General features: G+C 45.7%; 1 protein-coding gene and 1 pseudogene across 10 annotated transcripts in view; both read left to right on the top strand.

Annotated features, from left to right (window-relative positions):
* Lrch (Leucine-rich-repeats and calponin homology domain protein) overlaps window positions 1-14,752 on the top strand; it is a 291,082-nt gene that overhangs the window by 78,910 nt on the left and 197,420 nt on the right. For all 10 annotated transcript variants that reach the window (XM_075865225.1, XM_075865554.1, XM_075865385.1 and 7 more), the window contains exon 5: window positions 5,201-5,328. In XM_075865225.1, coding sequence (XP_075721340.1) covers window positions 5,201-5,328 — 128 coding nt within the window. The remainder of the gene's footprint in view (window positions 1-5,200; window positions 5,329-14,752) is intronic.
* On the top strand, window positions 7,595-13,411 carry LOC142765364 (uncharacterized; annotated as a pseudogene).

Consider the following 14,752-nt stretch of genomic DNA (forward strand, 5'->3'; position numbering starts at 1 on the left):
GACCAAGCGATAGATGGGAAGTTAAAATCACCAAAAAGCAAGAGGTGTGTTAGGATACAACTTAGTTATCTGGCCCAACGCATCGTGGAAAGCGGGCAAGAATGCCGGCTTCTTCACCGTTGCCGATATCATCAGAGTGGTCATAATGCAGAAAGCGTCTGCTATCCGGGGAAGCCATCTCGCACACTCTTTTATTGATAAAATCTTCAGTATACATGCGGCCAGCGTCCACGCCATGCATGCATGAGAAGCCATCTTGGGTTATGACGGCGCTATCAAACAACGTGGGCACTTGCTCCCGCGACACAGTATCAGCATCATTGGGCCTTCTGCCTTTTTCTCTTTTCCGTGAATGGCCAAAATGATGCTGCGATCGGAACTTTTTCGCATCGCAGGGCACAGCAAGACACACAAGCACGTTAGGGATACTAGTCACGACACCTTCGCAAGGGCGATACCTTTTCAAAATGGGGGCCGACACTGCAAACAAGTTTTCCTGGCCAATCGGGAAGCGTCATTTTGGTCACCTGCGTCAAGCAACCAGTGAATCACGCGCTGCTCGTGATTTTGACTTCGCTCTTATCGCTTTTGCGAGGGGCACGTAGTTGTCTACAGGAAAAGAAAAATAGAGCTAGAACACGACCTTTCCAACAAGACCAAAATGGCCCTGGTAGAGTGCGTAGTTCGCCTGCCATTGGTAGTTGATGTACGGCTAGATTACACTTATTTAAAGGTCCTCTTGTGCAGAGTTGCTCTCTTTATGGGTTATAACTTGAGAAGTGAGTGAAATTTCGAAGCCAAATTTTGTTGATAGGTGCGGAAGGGCATTGGGAACGGGGAAATTATGAGAGAGAAAATGCGAATTTTGGGCCAATTTTTAACTTCTGAGTGTCGCCTCCCCCTCAAGGGGAGATGCGGGTCGAAAAACGCGAGTTTTCTTTGAAATTATCGATTTTTTGTTTTCACCTGTTTTGTTAAGATTAGTACCTCTACTGTTCTGAAAAAAAAAAAAAAAAAGAATCAATGTGGAGACTCAACTGGAAATATTTTAAAATTGCGTCTAAAGAGCGCAAGGTGGCTGTCAAAAGGCCGAAATTGTGTCATCTTCGAGCACGTTGCCATTGATAATGCGCTGCCGCTCATCATTGTCAAGCGCATGAGCCGAAGAGCCGGGCCTTACTCTTCAAATAACGACGGTTTCCAGTGTTCTGCAGTGCAAGAAATAATAAAGAGAAGCATGCTTTTGCCGTGTTTTTCGAGCTCCGCGACTGGCTTTTAAATCACGTGGTACAGATTGGGGGCCGCCATTGGGCACTGTGCGCCTGCGAATGCTGTGAAGTTTACTTGTAGAATCCAAGTCTCGTTGAGCAGCGCAGCTGAGCAACGCTTTTGTCGAGTGCTTATTCTCTATGGATGAAGAAAGCCATAACAAGTGCAGTCACCGGCCCATGAAGTTTCGGTCAGCGCACAAATTTCGAGGATGTCAGCGCAAGTCAAAGTCAAACACTCAAACCACGAAAAAAACCATCTGGTGACGCTAAGCATAGTGGCAGTGACGCCGATGCGTCCGACGAGTTTGCTGCTGCATTCGGATACGTGAGTGCCTCCCGGAAAAAATTCACACTCTTTGAAAACGAAGAAAAATCACAGGACGACGACTCTTCGTTGATTGCTGATCTGACAGCACTGAACATGCTTGTGCGTGGTGCAACGTGTCCGACGTGTCACCATTTGGGATTACGTGTCCGGGAACCGGCCGACAAGCAGAAAGGACTTGCGTCGTTCGTGGAACTGCACTGCCCAAAGAGTGAGTGGCCCGAAACTATTCTTTCGGCGACATATACTTCGCGGCGAGTAGCTTTAAACGTGGAGGCCAGCGTGAGCGCAGCAAGTGACAAACTGACCGCGAGAAGACCATACGAGAGCGGGAGCTCACGCAATAGCTACGCTGTCAACGTGAAAGCTGTTGTGGCGGCGAGCTTCATAGGCATGGGCTATGAACAGCTGGTCCGATTTGCGGCGATTCTTAACGTGCCAAAGCGAATGCACCATAAATCATTTACTGCAATCAGCCGGAAAGTCCATGATGCAGCAATAATAGATGCCATCAGCGCGAATTTTACGAGGTCGAGAGAGCTGACTGTGAAGGAAGTTAATGGGGACGACATTGTTGTTATGTACAATGGTATGTGGCAGAAACGCGGCCACAAGAGTAACAATAGCATCGGGACTGTTGTGTCCCTCTACACTAGACTTTGTTTGGATTTTGAAGTCTTGTCGAACTTCTGCCTAGCTTGCAGTAGGCACAAAACTATGCCAGATGAAGAGGAAGAAGTTTGGCAAGCATTCCATGGCCCTGTGTGCGAGCGAAATGCTTACTGCTCAGCTCATGCGATAAAAGCAGAAGCTACAGTGCACGAAAGCAGAAGCTGCTGTGCACATTTGGCAAAGGAGCAAAACTTAAGGCACACCATTCCGATTCACTAAATTCCTCAGTGACGGTGACTCAAAAGCATACACGGCAGTAGTTGAAGTGAAGGTATACGGTGATGCTGTTGCTATTGAAAAAGAGGACTGCACAAATCACGTAGCTAAGCGCTTCTGGACCGCTCTTCGCAAACTCAAGGAGCCACTTGCTGGAGGGGAGAAGCTAAAAGATACTGTTATACACAAGCTGCAAACCTACTATCAAGTGGCCATCACAAGCAATAGGGACAGCATTAAAGCCAAGCACCGGGCAATTTGGGCCTCCTATTTTCATTTTCGCTCAACAGATGATGCAAACACCCACGAATTCTGCCCAGATAGACCAGAATCCTGGTGCAAACACAAGCGTGCTAAAGCCGTGGACAAGCCTGCACCGGCTCACACACTCCTGCTCACCAAGGCCCAGGGAAAGGCAATTTTCCCCATTTACAAGAGGCTAACCAACGAGAAGCTACTGACTTGCTCTATTCAGGAAAAAACTCAGAATGCAGCAGAGTCACTAAACAGCAAAATTTGGCTCCCCTGTCCAAAGACACAATTTGCTTCAAGGCATGTTTTGGAGATGGCCACTGCTATGGCTGTTTTTTCGTTTAATCGTTAGCACTCCAGTTTTGAATGTGTTCTGCAAGAGCTTGGCGTGATCCCACCTCATGATCTGGTTGCTCTTGGCACACCACGGGAGAGCACGCGCCAGCCGAAAATGTCTAAAAAACTTACAGGAGAAGCAAGGGCTCGTCGACATGCGCTGAAGAAAAAATATCTTGTCGTGGAGTCAGCTAGAAAGAGTCGCGAGGGCCAAAGTGTGCCCCCTACAAGGAGGATTGTTCTTTCTTGTGTACAAACTTTGTTGAATTTACTGAAAACTTTGATAAATAAACATGCAATTTTTCCTTTGAAACTCGTTTTTCTCAACGCACAAATTTTTCCATTTTTTTTAATGTGCCCTTCTATTTTTGGGTACTTTTGCTGCTCAGATCTGCATGAAATTTCGCCCAATTTTTTCCCAATGTACGAGAAATGCAATTATCTTGCTTAAGTTTCAATACTATTCTTAAATAATAAAAAAAAGTATGTAAATATTTACTAGGTTAGGAGAAATATGAACTTCCCATGTAAAAAAATTTTCACGTCTAGTGCATATTTTGTACATACTTCTTAATTAGTTATTTGCATTTTACACTTGATTTGGATGAATTATCAATGGTAAAAAATTATTGAAGTTTACTTATGAAAAAGAATGGGAAAAAAGGCTCAAGTTTTTCAGTTTGTCATGTTGCAAAACTGAAACTATGCAACTTGCCAGAAAGCTAATTATATATTTGAAGTCAGCATAATAGGTTCTATGAACAGCTCAAGTTTCATTGCTCTAGGGTGAATATTAAAAAAAAGTGTCTTCGAGTAGCATCTCCCTTTAATGCAGTTGAGTGTACTGAAGCTAAAATAAGCGTTTGTTGCAATGCAAGGTATTGCACATATGCACCTCGAAATATTCTGTAATGTCTTAATATTTATTTATTTATTTATCACAGTATTCTCAGCGCCATAAGGCTTTACAAAGGGGGGCTTACATAGTGCATAATTGGTAACGACATATTGGCAGGTATCAGGTACGGTAAGAAAGTAGAGTATACGAAAAAGAAGAAAGAAAACAAGCATTTGACACAGTCATTATTCTTGTTGACAACATAGACGCAGCATCATAACACTGTGTAGAAGGCAGCGTTAGAGTTCGGGGTTGCAACATTATTGGTAAGGCGATTCCATTCCGAAACTGTGCATAGAAAAAATGTATTTCTGAACGACTTGGTTCTGCACTTGTTTTCTCTGAATTTGTTAGTATGGTTGATTCATGATGCATTGTAGTGCGGTTGAAATATGTACTTATCCTTATCTACGCTTGTTTTTGCATGAAATATGTTATGCAACATTTTTATTATCTTTTTTCTTCATATTTGTAGCATCTCTCACCCTAAACTCATCTTTGCGAGGGGTATGTTACGTTGTCACCTATAATTATGGAGAAAAAAACCGTACCATTAAGTTCTGTACCTTTTCTAGTAACATAATGTCCTGTTTTAACCGTGGGTCCCATCCTGTACAAGCACATTCTAGTATAGACCGGGCGTTCATTGCATACAGTAGTTGTATTGTTTTTATGAAGTGTTCTGCGTTTCTCCGCAGAAAGCTTAATACTTTACACCTCTAGCTGTTACATATTGAATATGACAATTCCAAGTTGAAGTTTCTGTTAAGAATACTTCTAAATATTTCTAAATAACACTTATAAATAAAGTAGACACCATGATGACAACACTAAAATAGTCAACGTCAACGCTGCTCCCTCATCATCGCTCTGTTCTTGAGGCGCGACCTAGAAGCTTGCTAAACACGTAAAAATAGTGTCAATGTCTCATGGCCGGGAACGTACCAATGAGTTTTGGATGCTCTTTGCGCTCGAAATAGAATAACTTCTACGCCACAAACGGGATTCATAATTCACTAAAAAAACTTGTGCGTGCCAAGCAGTCGAATGAACACCAAATTTCGAGTTTGATATTTGGTGTCACTGCTCCTTTAAATTGCCAAGTTATCTGCTCCTAGTTACTCAAATGAGGAGTATCTTAAGAGTTGCTTTATGTAACTGGCTTGGCATAGCAAAGAGGAGGGTTGCTAAGATATGAAATAGGCTTCAGCGGTACGGTATGCTGTACAGCTTTGCAGGCGAGGTCAGGTCCACGTCTTCAAATACCTCGAGCTGGAAGCCGTAAAGGAAGACCGGAGGCGAGGACACCTTATGGATGCTGATGGGAGCCTTCCTCGGCGGGGGGGAAGCCGCACACCGTGAGTAATGCATCCAGAGATTGATTTTTGTTGCTATATATGTAGAAGCTATAACAAAGTCTCCCAAACTCACTCTCCCAAACTCACTCATCTGTAGAGAAGGCCAAGACAGTCACATTTTGCGAATATCAAAGTGCAGTTCAGAAATTCTAGTATATAAAAAAACCAGTCTCACACCTGACCAGTCCTTGCCTGGTAAGCGCTGTAGCATTTCCCATGAGGAAACCTGGGAAGCTGTTCTTGCGGTGTCCTAATCGCTGGAGCGCGTTCAGTTAGGTAAAAAAGAACGGTGAGTCATGACTAGAGGCCGGATTTATAGGCCCTAAAAAAGTGTGTTTTGGCACCAAAGACAGGCAGGTAAAACACCGTTTTAGACCTTCAAGCGCATAATTATAGGCACAATAACTTTCTATAAAAATTGAAATATCCCAAAACAATGACGTCGATGACTTGTACCTACGGGAAGAAAAAAAAAATGATATTGTTTAAGATAGCAGAAAGGTACCAATTGAACATAGGCATACATTTCCTTCACGATTCGTGTGGTCTTTTGTTTTATTGTCGATTGTGCTTCAAGTGTCTACATTTAATTAACAGTCTCCTGGGTCTCTTTCGTTTCGTTCTGGCTGGAAGGGCAGCGCAGGAGCAAATAACCAGACCACTGATACCCCAGAAGATAGGGATACTTGGTGTAATCACGTAGGACCAATTTCTCTCCTATTGGGGAGCACCTTAAAGGGCCCCTTACTAGGTTTAAACATTTCGAGATGATAAGCGTAATGATGCGCTGGGCAATCCGGATCATTCCTGTTAAGATTTGCAAAGTTACATGTCACAAAAAAACGCTTGATTTCTAATGAATGCCCCTTGCCCTTCTCACAGGCCTGGCCCCAAAAATTTAGGAAGTGACGTACAGCAATGAATGGTCTTGTTTTTACGTCACTCCTTTACGTTGACATTTGGTGGGCTGACATCGCATACCATACGCTCTTCATCGGAACTTCATATGCTAAAGACGAAATATGTCCGGTCTCCTGACTATATCCTGCTCTTTAAACGGTACCTCATTAAGAGCGTTGCACGTGACATTACTCTGCTTGGCATGTGCAATTTCTGTGTTCTGTTGTGTATCATGAATGAGGAGTGCTTTGGTTTGGGCTAGCTGCTTCATATCATTTTGAAAGGGAAGTGCAAAGACAAAGGGAAAAGAAAGACAGCACTCTTTGTCTCTATGTCTTTCTCTTCTCTGTGTTTTTTTACTGCCCTTTCAAAATCAGTATAATGAATGAAAGCTGAGAAAAATAATAAAACACGCTAACAAAATCTCAGCTTGTTATTATCTTTATTTTTGTTTTGAATAGCTTCGGGATGCTATTCATTAATGGGCGCTTGTTTCGCGTCCACCTCGGTGGACCAGTCGCTATAGGGTGCCCCGCTGCTGACCCGAATGCTGTGGGTTCGATTGTGGCCGTGGCGGTCACATCTAGATGGAGGCGAAAAAGTAGATGCCCGTGTACTGCGCGATGTCAGTGCACGGTAAAAAGCACCAGATGGTCAAAATTTGGGGAGACCTCCACTACGGCATCCCTCATATGCATATCGTTTTTTTACGCAAAACCACACGTACTACTACTGCTACTACTACTACTACTACTGCTACTATCACCCCATTTCGCTTGCGTTCGTCTTCTCGTCGTTCCTGCATCGTGCCTTCGCCAACCCTGACAACGCTTAGCTTGTGTTTGGTGTGTCGTCTCTGACCGCAGTTTCAGCGAAGCGACGTAGTGTATCGTGGTCACAATAGAAGATCCTTGCCAGCTTCTCCTAAACTACACGCACTGACTGATCCATTCCACAGAAACTGGTAATACACAACAGAGAACGCCAAACGACAACATCGATGGCGAACGGGCAAAGTAGGCTGGTGCACGTCATGCGCTCGTGACCTTGCTTACGCGTGTTCTTTTGGTGGGTATGCGTCATGTGATTCTCTAGCCCCGATACCTAAGAGAACAGGGAAGGAATGATGCTCATGATGGCTACATTGGACGAGAGGCAAGGGGTTCAAGCTTGCTTCTTCGCACCATGCTTTGATGGCTCTTAACGAACCAATTTGGAAAAATAACCGTGGTAGAACGCTTCTCATTGGGCACGCAAGAACTTTTAGTGTCTAACTACAACTTATTATGTAACATAAAGAGGGACGCTTAAAAAAGTAAGTTACAAACAAAAGCCGCTTGCACACCATATTTTTTACCCAAAGGCACTGCAGGAGATGGGTTACAATGTCGAAGAAAACGCGCCTTCATTGACACAACACACTTTGTTCTCTATATAAGCCATTTCATTCTGTCATGAAACTAATAAGAAACAAATTAATAGAAAAATATATCTAAAATTCTAATTATCATTACGTGAAAAGGACTGTTTAGATAGATTAATTTTCGTATGTGAGTTTTATCATGAAATGCTTCACATAGGAGTTTTAATTGCAGTTTAATTTGACGCGATGATCGTAATTCTCATCCTCGTTCATTTTTCATATTGTTACAGCTGTCATTTTTGAGTAATAGCTTAGGACAAACCTCGAAGCCCTGCTCTGTATTTTTTTTTCTCTTAAAGACATATGACAAGGGATCTAATATGGAACAAGCGTATTCAAGCATACGGTGTTGATTACACCGTTGATTGTAAACATGCCGGCGCCTGTCTCAGGCTTCGCTGTATAAAGTATAACGATTTGGCGACCTTCGCCACCCATGAATCAACAAGAGCCTTCCATGAGTAGCCCTCCATGGTTTTTCATTCATTCTCTAGGTATACTCGCGGCTGCCTAAAAAACCTGCTCCTCCTTTCCCACCGCATCACCCAAGTTTTCAGGGCTGTTCTTCAGTTCCTTCAGGTAACTGGACAGCTGTCTGTAGAAGGCCGTCACCGTGTCCTCGGCCATAGACTTCGCTTTAATTTTTTTACCCCATCTTTAAATCTCTCTTCTCCTTCCCCTACAGACGCTGAGATGTTCTTCCACTTAGGGCTGCAGAAATAGCGTTTTTGCACTCCTCATGCTTCACATCCAACCGCTTGCAGCGTATCAGCTTTGTCTTCGTCGAACCTTATAGTGTTTGGAAATATCAATGTTGCCTTTTTTACATGAATAACTGTTTCACACCTCACTCAAAAGCAAAATTTGTGCTTGAACAGCGCTCATATAGGCACTCATTTAGAAAATAGGCATTTATAGGCACTTATAGGCATTTAGGCATGAACACCCAAAATTGGCATTTATAGGCACTATAGAAACACCATAAACGCCCCTCTTAACCTCTAATTCATGCTCATATATCAAAATGGCACGATAGGAACGCAAGGAACAAAATAGGCATTTGCCTATAATCCGGTCTCTAGTCATGACGTCATCGCGTGCTTGACCACCTCAGCACACCAAACCGCCACACCAAACCCACCAGCACATTCCCAGCGTAAAAGAAAGTAAGTGGACGAGATGTGGAGTAACAAGACTCCTAAACAATCTTGCAAGTCAGCACATGCGTATGAACGTATTAAGATGTTTAAAGAGCGATGCAGGGAATACGTACAGACCTTTCAGGAGCGTCAGGTGGGCGACCGCCTTAAACCTAATTCAAGGGCTAACGTGATTAGAGTCCATGCACAGCCTCAAATATGTGCGTTGTGGGGTCTCGATTTGGTGAGCACCACGCTCTTGGAGTGAACGGACACAGAAGACACGGCTGGTACAAACCAAACAACGTACATACATTTATTGAAATAATTTATAACGACGATATTGTCAGCCAAATCGATATATCAATCGATATCAACAAGCTTGGACATTAGTACACAATATTACCATACACTCCATGACAAATGCTATAACACGACAGACAAACACACTATAACATGACAAACACAATAACACACCAAAGGCGGCGTCGCCAACGCTTGATTTACCACGAAGGCTCCCCGACATGCGGCCCGCGGTGCCACTCGCAGTGGGCCCACGCTAGAGACAACCGTTCGCGGCAACCGCCACGTGCTGAGGAGACTCGCTCAACTCCCGCCCGCCACTAAGGCTTGCTTCCGCAAGGGGTCACTGCCGGCGCTACCACTGTAACAACCATGATGATGATAGTGGTACTCAACGCGAACACGCCATCGTCCGGTGGTTGTACACTGAAATGCGGCTTTTGGTCGAGACACGTGCGTCACGCAGCGCAAACAACTTTACAGAAGGTGTCAGCACCCCCACAGCATCTAAAAGCAGAACTTTGGGGGCAGCATTTGTTGTGGCAAAACGCATTCCGTCTTTCTCATTTGTGTGGACAGTTGTGAAAGCTGAGTGGCATCAAAATGACATTGTGGAAGAAAGACGGAGAACAGGTGGCACACTCCAGCCAATCAGTGGAGGCCGAATTGGACACCGTGAGAAATAGCTCCTCTGCATAACACTGAGCTTTGTGATTGGTCCAAACAGGTCTAAAGAAGTGTTAGAGTTATGCTAGTTCCAGTAGCCAGCCTCTGCATTACAAAACTTCATCTTGGCATTCTGGGGATTTAGTTTTGGCTGTGCGGTTCTTGTGTGTATGGCGTATTTGTTTACCTCACCAGAGCCTTGCACCTCACTTTGTCATGTGGTCACCTGCAGGTAACTTGCATGAGCAATGTGTGGAGGATGCCTGTGCGCTGGTGATGTAGACCTCTTCTGTCGTCTTGCCAAAGGGGGCTTGGTCATAATGAGAGGCATATTGCCACAGTGGAGAAGCAAAGGGAGGCCAAGCGAGAGACAGAAACCAGCTGAAGTGATCATAAAAGTGTGTTTCTGTCCCTTCAGTATTTCAGGATCTAGAAAATCATTATGGCAGCAAGGTCACATTTATGCAAGTTTGTAGAGCATTACCGCATTATAGACAGACGTCCCAGTGCATAGTGCTTTGGCTGCATACAGTGCGAACAGAAAACAGATAAACTCTGTTAAGCATTCTTTAAGTTTTTATTTGGCTTCTCAGCGCATTTCCAGTGGTCTTATGCCACGGTCTGTGACATCACAGGCTTGGTGTTTACTATACAGTTAAACCTGGATATAACGAAATTGATGAATTCCCAGAAAACTTCGTTATAAAGAGGATTTTGTTATGTGCAGGCTCGGTCCGAAAATTCAGAAAATAGACGCGCAAATTAAACAAAAGGGGGACTGAAGGTAGAGCTAACCCAAAACACCTATTTTACAGTAAAAAACTGCATTATTATTGCGATAGCAATTATGACACTCTCGGTGGGTTTTCGCCGTCGCCGCCATGTTCCTTAAGGGGGGACGCGCCCTTTGAAAACCGAAAAATCGCGAAAAAGTCGATTTTTTGAAAACCACATACTCGGGCAGTATGACTCATAAACTGCCTCTACTGTAAATATCAATGTCTAATTCATCGCGAAAGTACGTCAAATAAATTTTATAACATGCCGCGGCAGCCGGCAAGCGGCGAGCGAGCGCCAAAAATACCCCAACTTCGCGCGCTCGCCATTTCCCAACCGCTCGGCCGATCGCCGCCATCTTGATGTTGTTTTGCTCGTGAATTCTTGCGCTTTTTTTTTTCGCCACCCGCGGCAGTGGCGGTGGCGCTCCGAGGCGGGAGTCGCTCACGATTGGGGGGCTCGCGGAAGCTTTCGAATGTCCCGCTGCCTGGATGCGAAGCCGCGATTGGACAAAGCGCGCGCCTCTCGAGGGAATGGGGGAGCGCGCGGCTCCTATTGGCTGCTGCGCGCGATGACGTAGCTGCTTCTCCGGCATGCGCCGGCTTGTCGTCTGCACCGGCGCTTGCAATGCCGGCGTTCTTTGTGTGCCCCGTTTGCCATCATTCCGATCGGTCGTCACACGTGCTCCTCTATCTTTCACCGTCTTCACGAGACGATCTTCTACCGTCTTCACGAGCCGATCTTCTACCGTCTTCACGAGACGATCTTCTACCGTCTTTACGAGACGATCACTACCGTCCTCACGAGACGATCTTCCGCCGTGTTCACGGGACGCGGATTGTTGCGCTGACGGTCACGATGGGCATTTCGAAGTTCAAGACTCGGCACGCGTTCGGTTCAAGAAAGCGTCAACTGAAGCTCGTACGCATGGCGAAGCTCACCTGCACGCCCACGCGCGGCGACAGTTGAACCGATGCTTCCGCTTCATCTTTTCAAGACGATTGCGTCGACGCTTCTAGCGACGAGACTTCTACACCATCGGCACAAGGATCCGTCGTGACGAGTGAGGCTGGTGTTTCGTGCTCAAGTGCGCCTGGTGTGTCGCGCTCGCCAACCGCATTGATTCCGGCCCCGAACAGTGAGACCGCGTCGTCGACTGTGCACATCCAAACACGTTTTCGGACGTGCGAGGAGTTGGCGACGGCGGAGAGAGAACGTGCTGCTGTGCAACGAAAGCTTGGCGCTATGCCAGCGACCGAGAGGAAGTTTCAAGCGATGATGCCTGAACCCGAAGCTGCCACCGCTACGACCGAAGGCGAGAGATATTTCCTCGTGCAAGGGGATGCCCTTAGCGACATGCTGTCCAAGACCCCGTGCCCGCGCTGCCTCGCGACCGGGATGAAAGTTCAAGGAAGCACCCAGCTTGGACTTGCCACGAAGCTTGAGCTGGTATGTCCACATTGTGGAATAGTTTCAAGTTCGTGGAGCTCTGCTCGTCAGAACGAGTCAAGGGCCTTCGACGTGAATATAAGAGCCATTACGGCCATGAAACAAATAGGGAAGGGACAGACAGCCCTCAACGACTTTTGGGCAACTATGAATGTTTCCCACCGTGGCCTGCACCACAGAACTTTCCAGAGGCACCTGAAGCAATTCAGAGAACCACAGCAACAGACCCTGGATAAATTCTATGAAGAATCGGCTTCTGCTGTGAAAAAGGTGTACAAGGAGATGGACCCATCTTTCTGCAAGGACATTACAGTGAACTATGATGGCACGTGGCATAAGCGCGGACATACATCTCACATTGGAGTTGGTGCAATCATCGAGTATCACACAGGCCTCATCTTGGATGCTGTAGTTTTATCGAATCAGTGTCTCGGCTGCCAGGTAGGACCGAAGCCTGAAGACGAGGGCTATGCAAGCTGGTTGAAGCACCATGTGTGCCAAAAAAACACTGATGCCAAGTCTGGGAGGATGGAGGTTGAAGCAGCTGTAACTCTGTTCTCACGTTCACTGTCCAAGCATAACCTCCGGTATACAACCATTGTATCTGATGGGGACAGCGCCACATTCTCTGCCCTTCAACAAGACAATGTTTATGGGCTAGTCCCTATTGTGAAAGAAGAATGCTTGAACCATGTCCGGAAGAGGATGGGCACAGCCCTACGTAATCTTGTGCAGAAAAGCGAACAGGCTCTGGGAGGGAAGGGCAGATTGACAAAAGCCCTTATTGATAAACTCACAGACTATGATGGCTGGGCACTGCGGAACAATTCAAACAATGTGGCTGCAATGCAGCGTGCAGTGATGGCGTCATATTATCACGTCACCTCAACTGACGAGGATCCTCACCATGACTTGTGCCCGGAAGGTGTAGACTCGTGGTGCCGTCATAATGCCTGCAAGGGGAATGGCGTGCCACCTCCAAAGCACAAATACAATCTTCCGGGCTACGTTGCAGAAGCGCTGCTGCCAGTCTACCAGCGCCTTTCGCAGGCTTCTCTACTGCAACGCTGCCTGGGAGCAAAGACGCAAAATGCGTCGGAGTCATTCCATTCTGTCCTATGGTCCTTGATGCCCAAGGAGCAACATGCATCATTGATTGCTGTCGAGACAGCACTGCATGACGCAGTTTTGCGGTATAATGCCGGCTGCTACAGGGCCACCCAAGAGTTGTCGTCATCAGTGGGACTCACACCTGGCCACCTAACCATTCAACGAGCTGCGGAGAAAGACTCTCTGCGTCTGAGAAAGGCTCAGAAACGGATGAATGAGAAGCAGGAAAAGCGGCAAAGAAAAAGAGAGCCTAAGGACACATCTAGCTACTCTGCAGGGTCATTTTAGACCATAATAAATGTTTGAAACTTTCGAAGTCAATTTTCTCAGAATGACTTTTTTGGCCAGTGAGGCTGCTTAGTCAGGTGATCTCTCTGGAACTGCTGGTCTGATTTCTATCAGGTTTTTTTTATTATGCACCTTAATAAATTGCCCAGGGCAAGACAAGCCCGCTTTTTCAATTTATTGTGTCTGTAATTTGTAATAATTAACTAAAACTTCATTGATGAGAGCCAAATTGTGAACACTAAATTCAGTGCTCTGCTAACATTTTTTGGCAAGGAAATTTAAAAAAAGGGCTCTGTCTTGCCCTAAAGCACCTATCCAGAAATCATCATAGTGAATTTCACAGTGCTAGAACATTTTTCAAATTCTCCAGACCCTGACTAAGGGACCCATGTGGACTACCCTGATAAATGGCTGTAACTTGGGAACCAGTGAACATAACTGCATGAAAATTTGTGGTTATTCAAATGGCTTTGCTATTAGTGTACCCTGAAAATTTCATTAAGATATCTCAACAAACAAAAAAGTTGCCCTTCGAAGGTAGCCTCCCCCCTTAACAAGTCCAAATTGATAACATGCCCCCGCGCATTGTAACTTTTATGAGCGGGTAAAAGCGCGCAAGCGCTGCTGAAGCAGAGATCAATAGAGTTCGCACATCTTTATCGCCTGGAAAGTGCATTAGGTAACATCTCCCACGTGTTAGAACTGCCGTCGAATGCTCAAGCAGAAAGTAAACCACCCGTCTTGAACGAGCATGAAACAACGCAGGGAAGGGGGATCGCTCGAGTAGCAGTAATGAACTTGGATTTTAAGGGGGGTCGCAATCGCTGACGCACTTGCTATCTTGGCGAGTATCAGTACCGCTTCAACGCAAGGGGACTGTGTGTAAAGAGCATTTCTCTCTAGAGCGGCCGTATTCCCTCACACTAACGTTTTGTAGGAGTTCCGCGATATCGGATCCAAAAGAGTTGGCTGCCAGCCTTATTTCTTATAACATTACACTTTTTGGTATCGTGTTCATTGTATTGCATTCAACATGCCGTCCTGTTGCCAGAACTGATCGGCTAATCGCGAAAGCTACCTGCTTGCGAACTCGCGGCACAAGACGGAAGCGTGTGACGTGTCGGCTTTTGAAGATCCGTCATCACCGTGGTCTCGGAGAGTTTCCATCAGCGCCTAATCTGACATTTCCTTGGTGGTGATGACAGGGTTGTCCAAAACTAGGAAAAGTCAGTTTCGCTGCTAGGGCAAAGCAATAAATGCGATAGCAACAACTTAGAATGAAACGCTGAGAAGTGCAAGCAGATTGAAACGTGCAGCGCACTGCTCACGCACAAATGATGCACGACAACAACATAAACAAGAAGAGAGT

The sequence above is a fragment of the Rhipicephalus microplus genome, chromosome 1 (assembly GCF_043290135.1).
Source record: "Rhipicephalus microplus isolate Deutch F79 chromosome 1, USDA_Rmic, whole genome shotgun sequence".
NCBI classification, from domain to species: domain Eukaryota; kingdom Metazoa; phylum Arthropoda; class Arachnida; order Ixodida; family Ixodidae; genus Rhipicephalus; species Rhipicephalus microplus.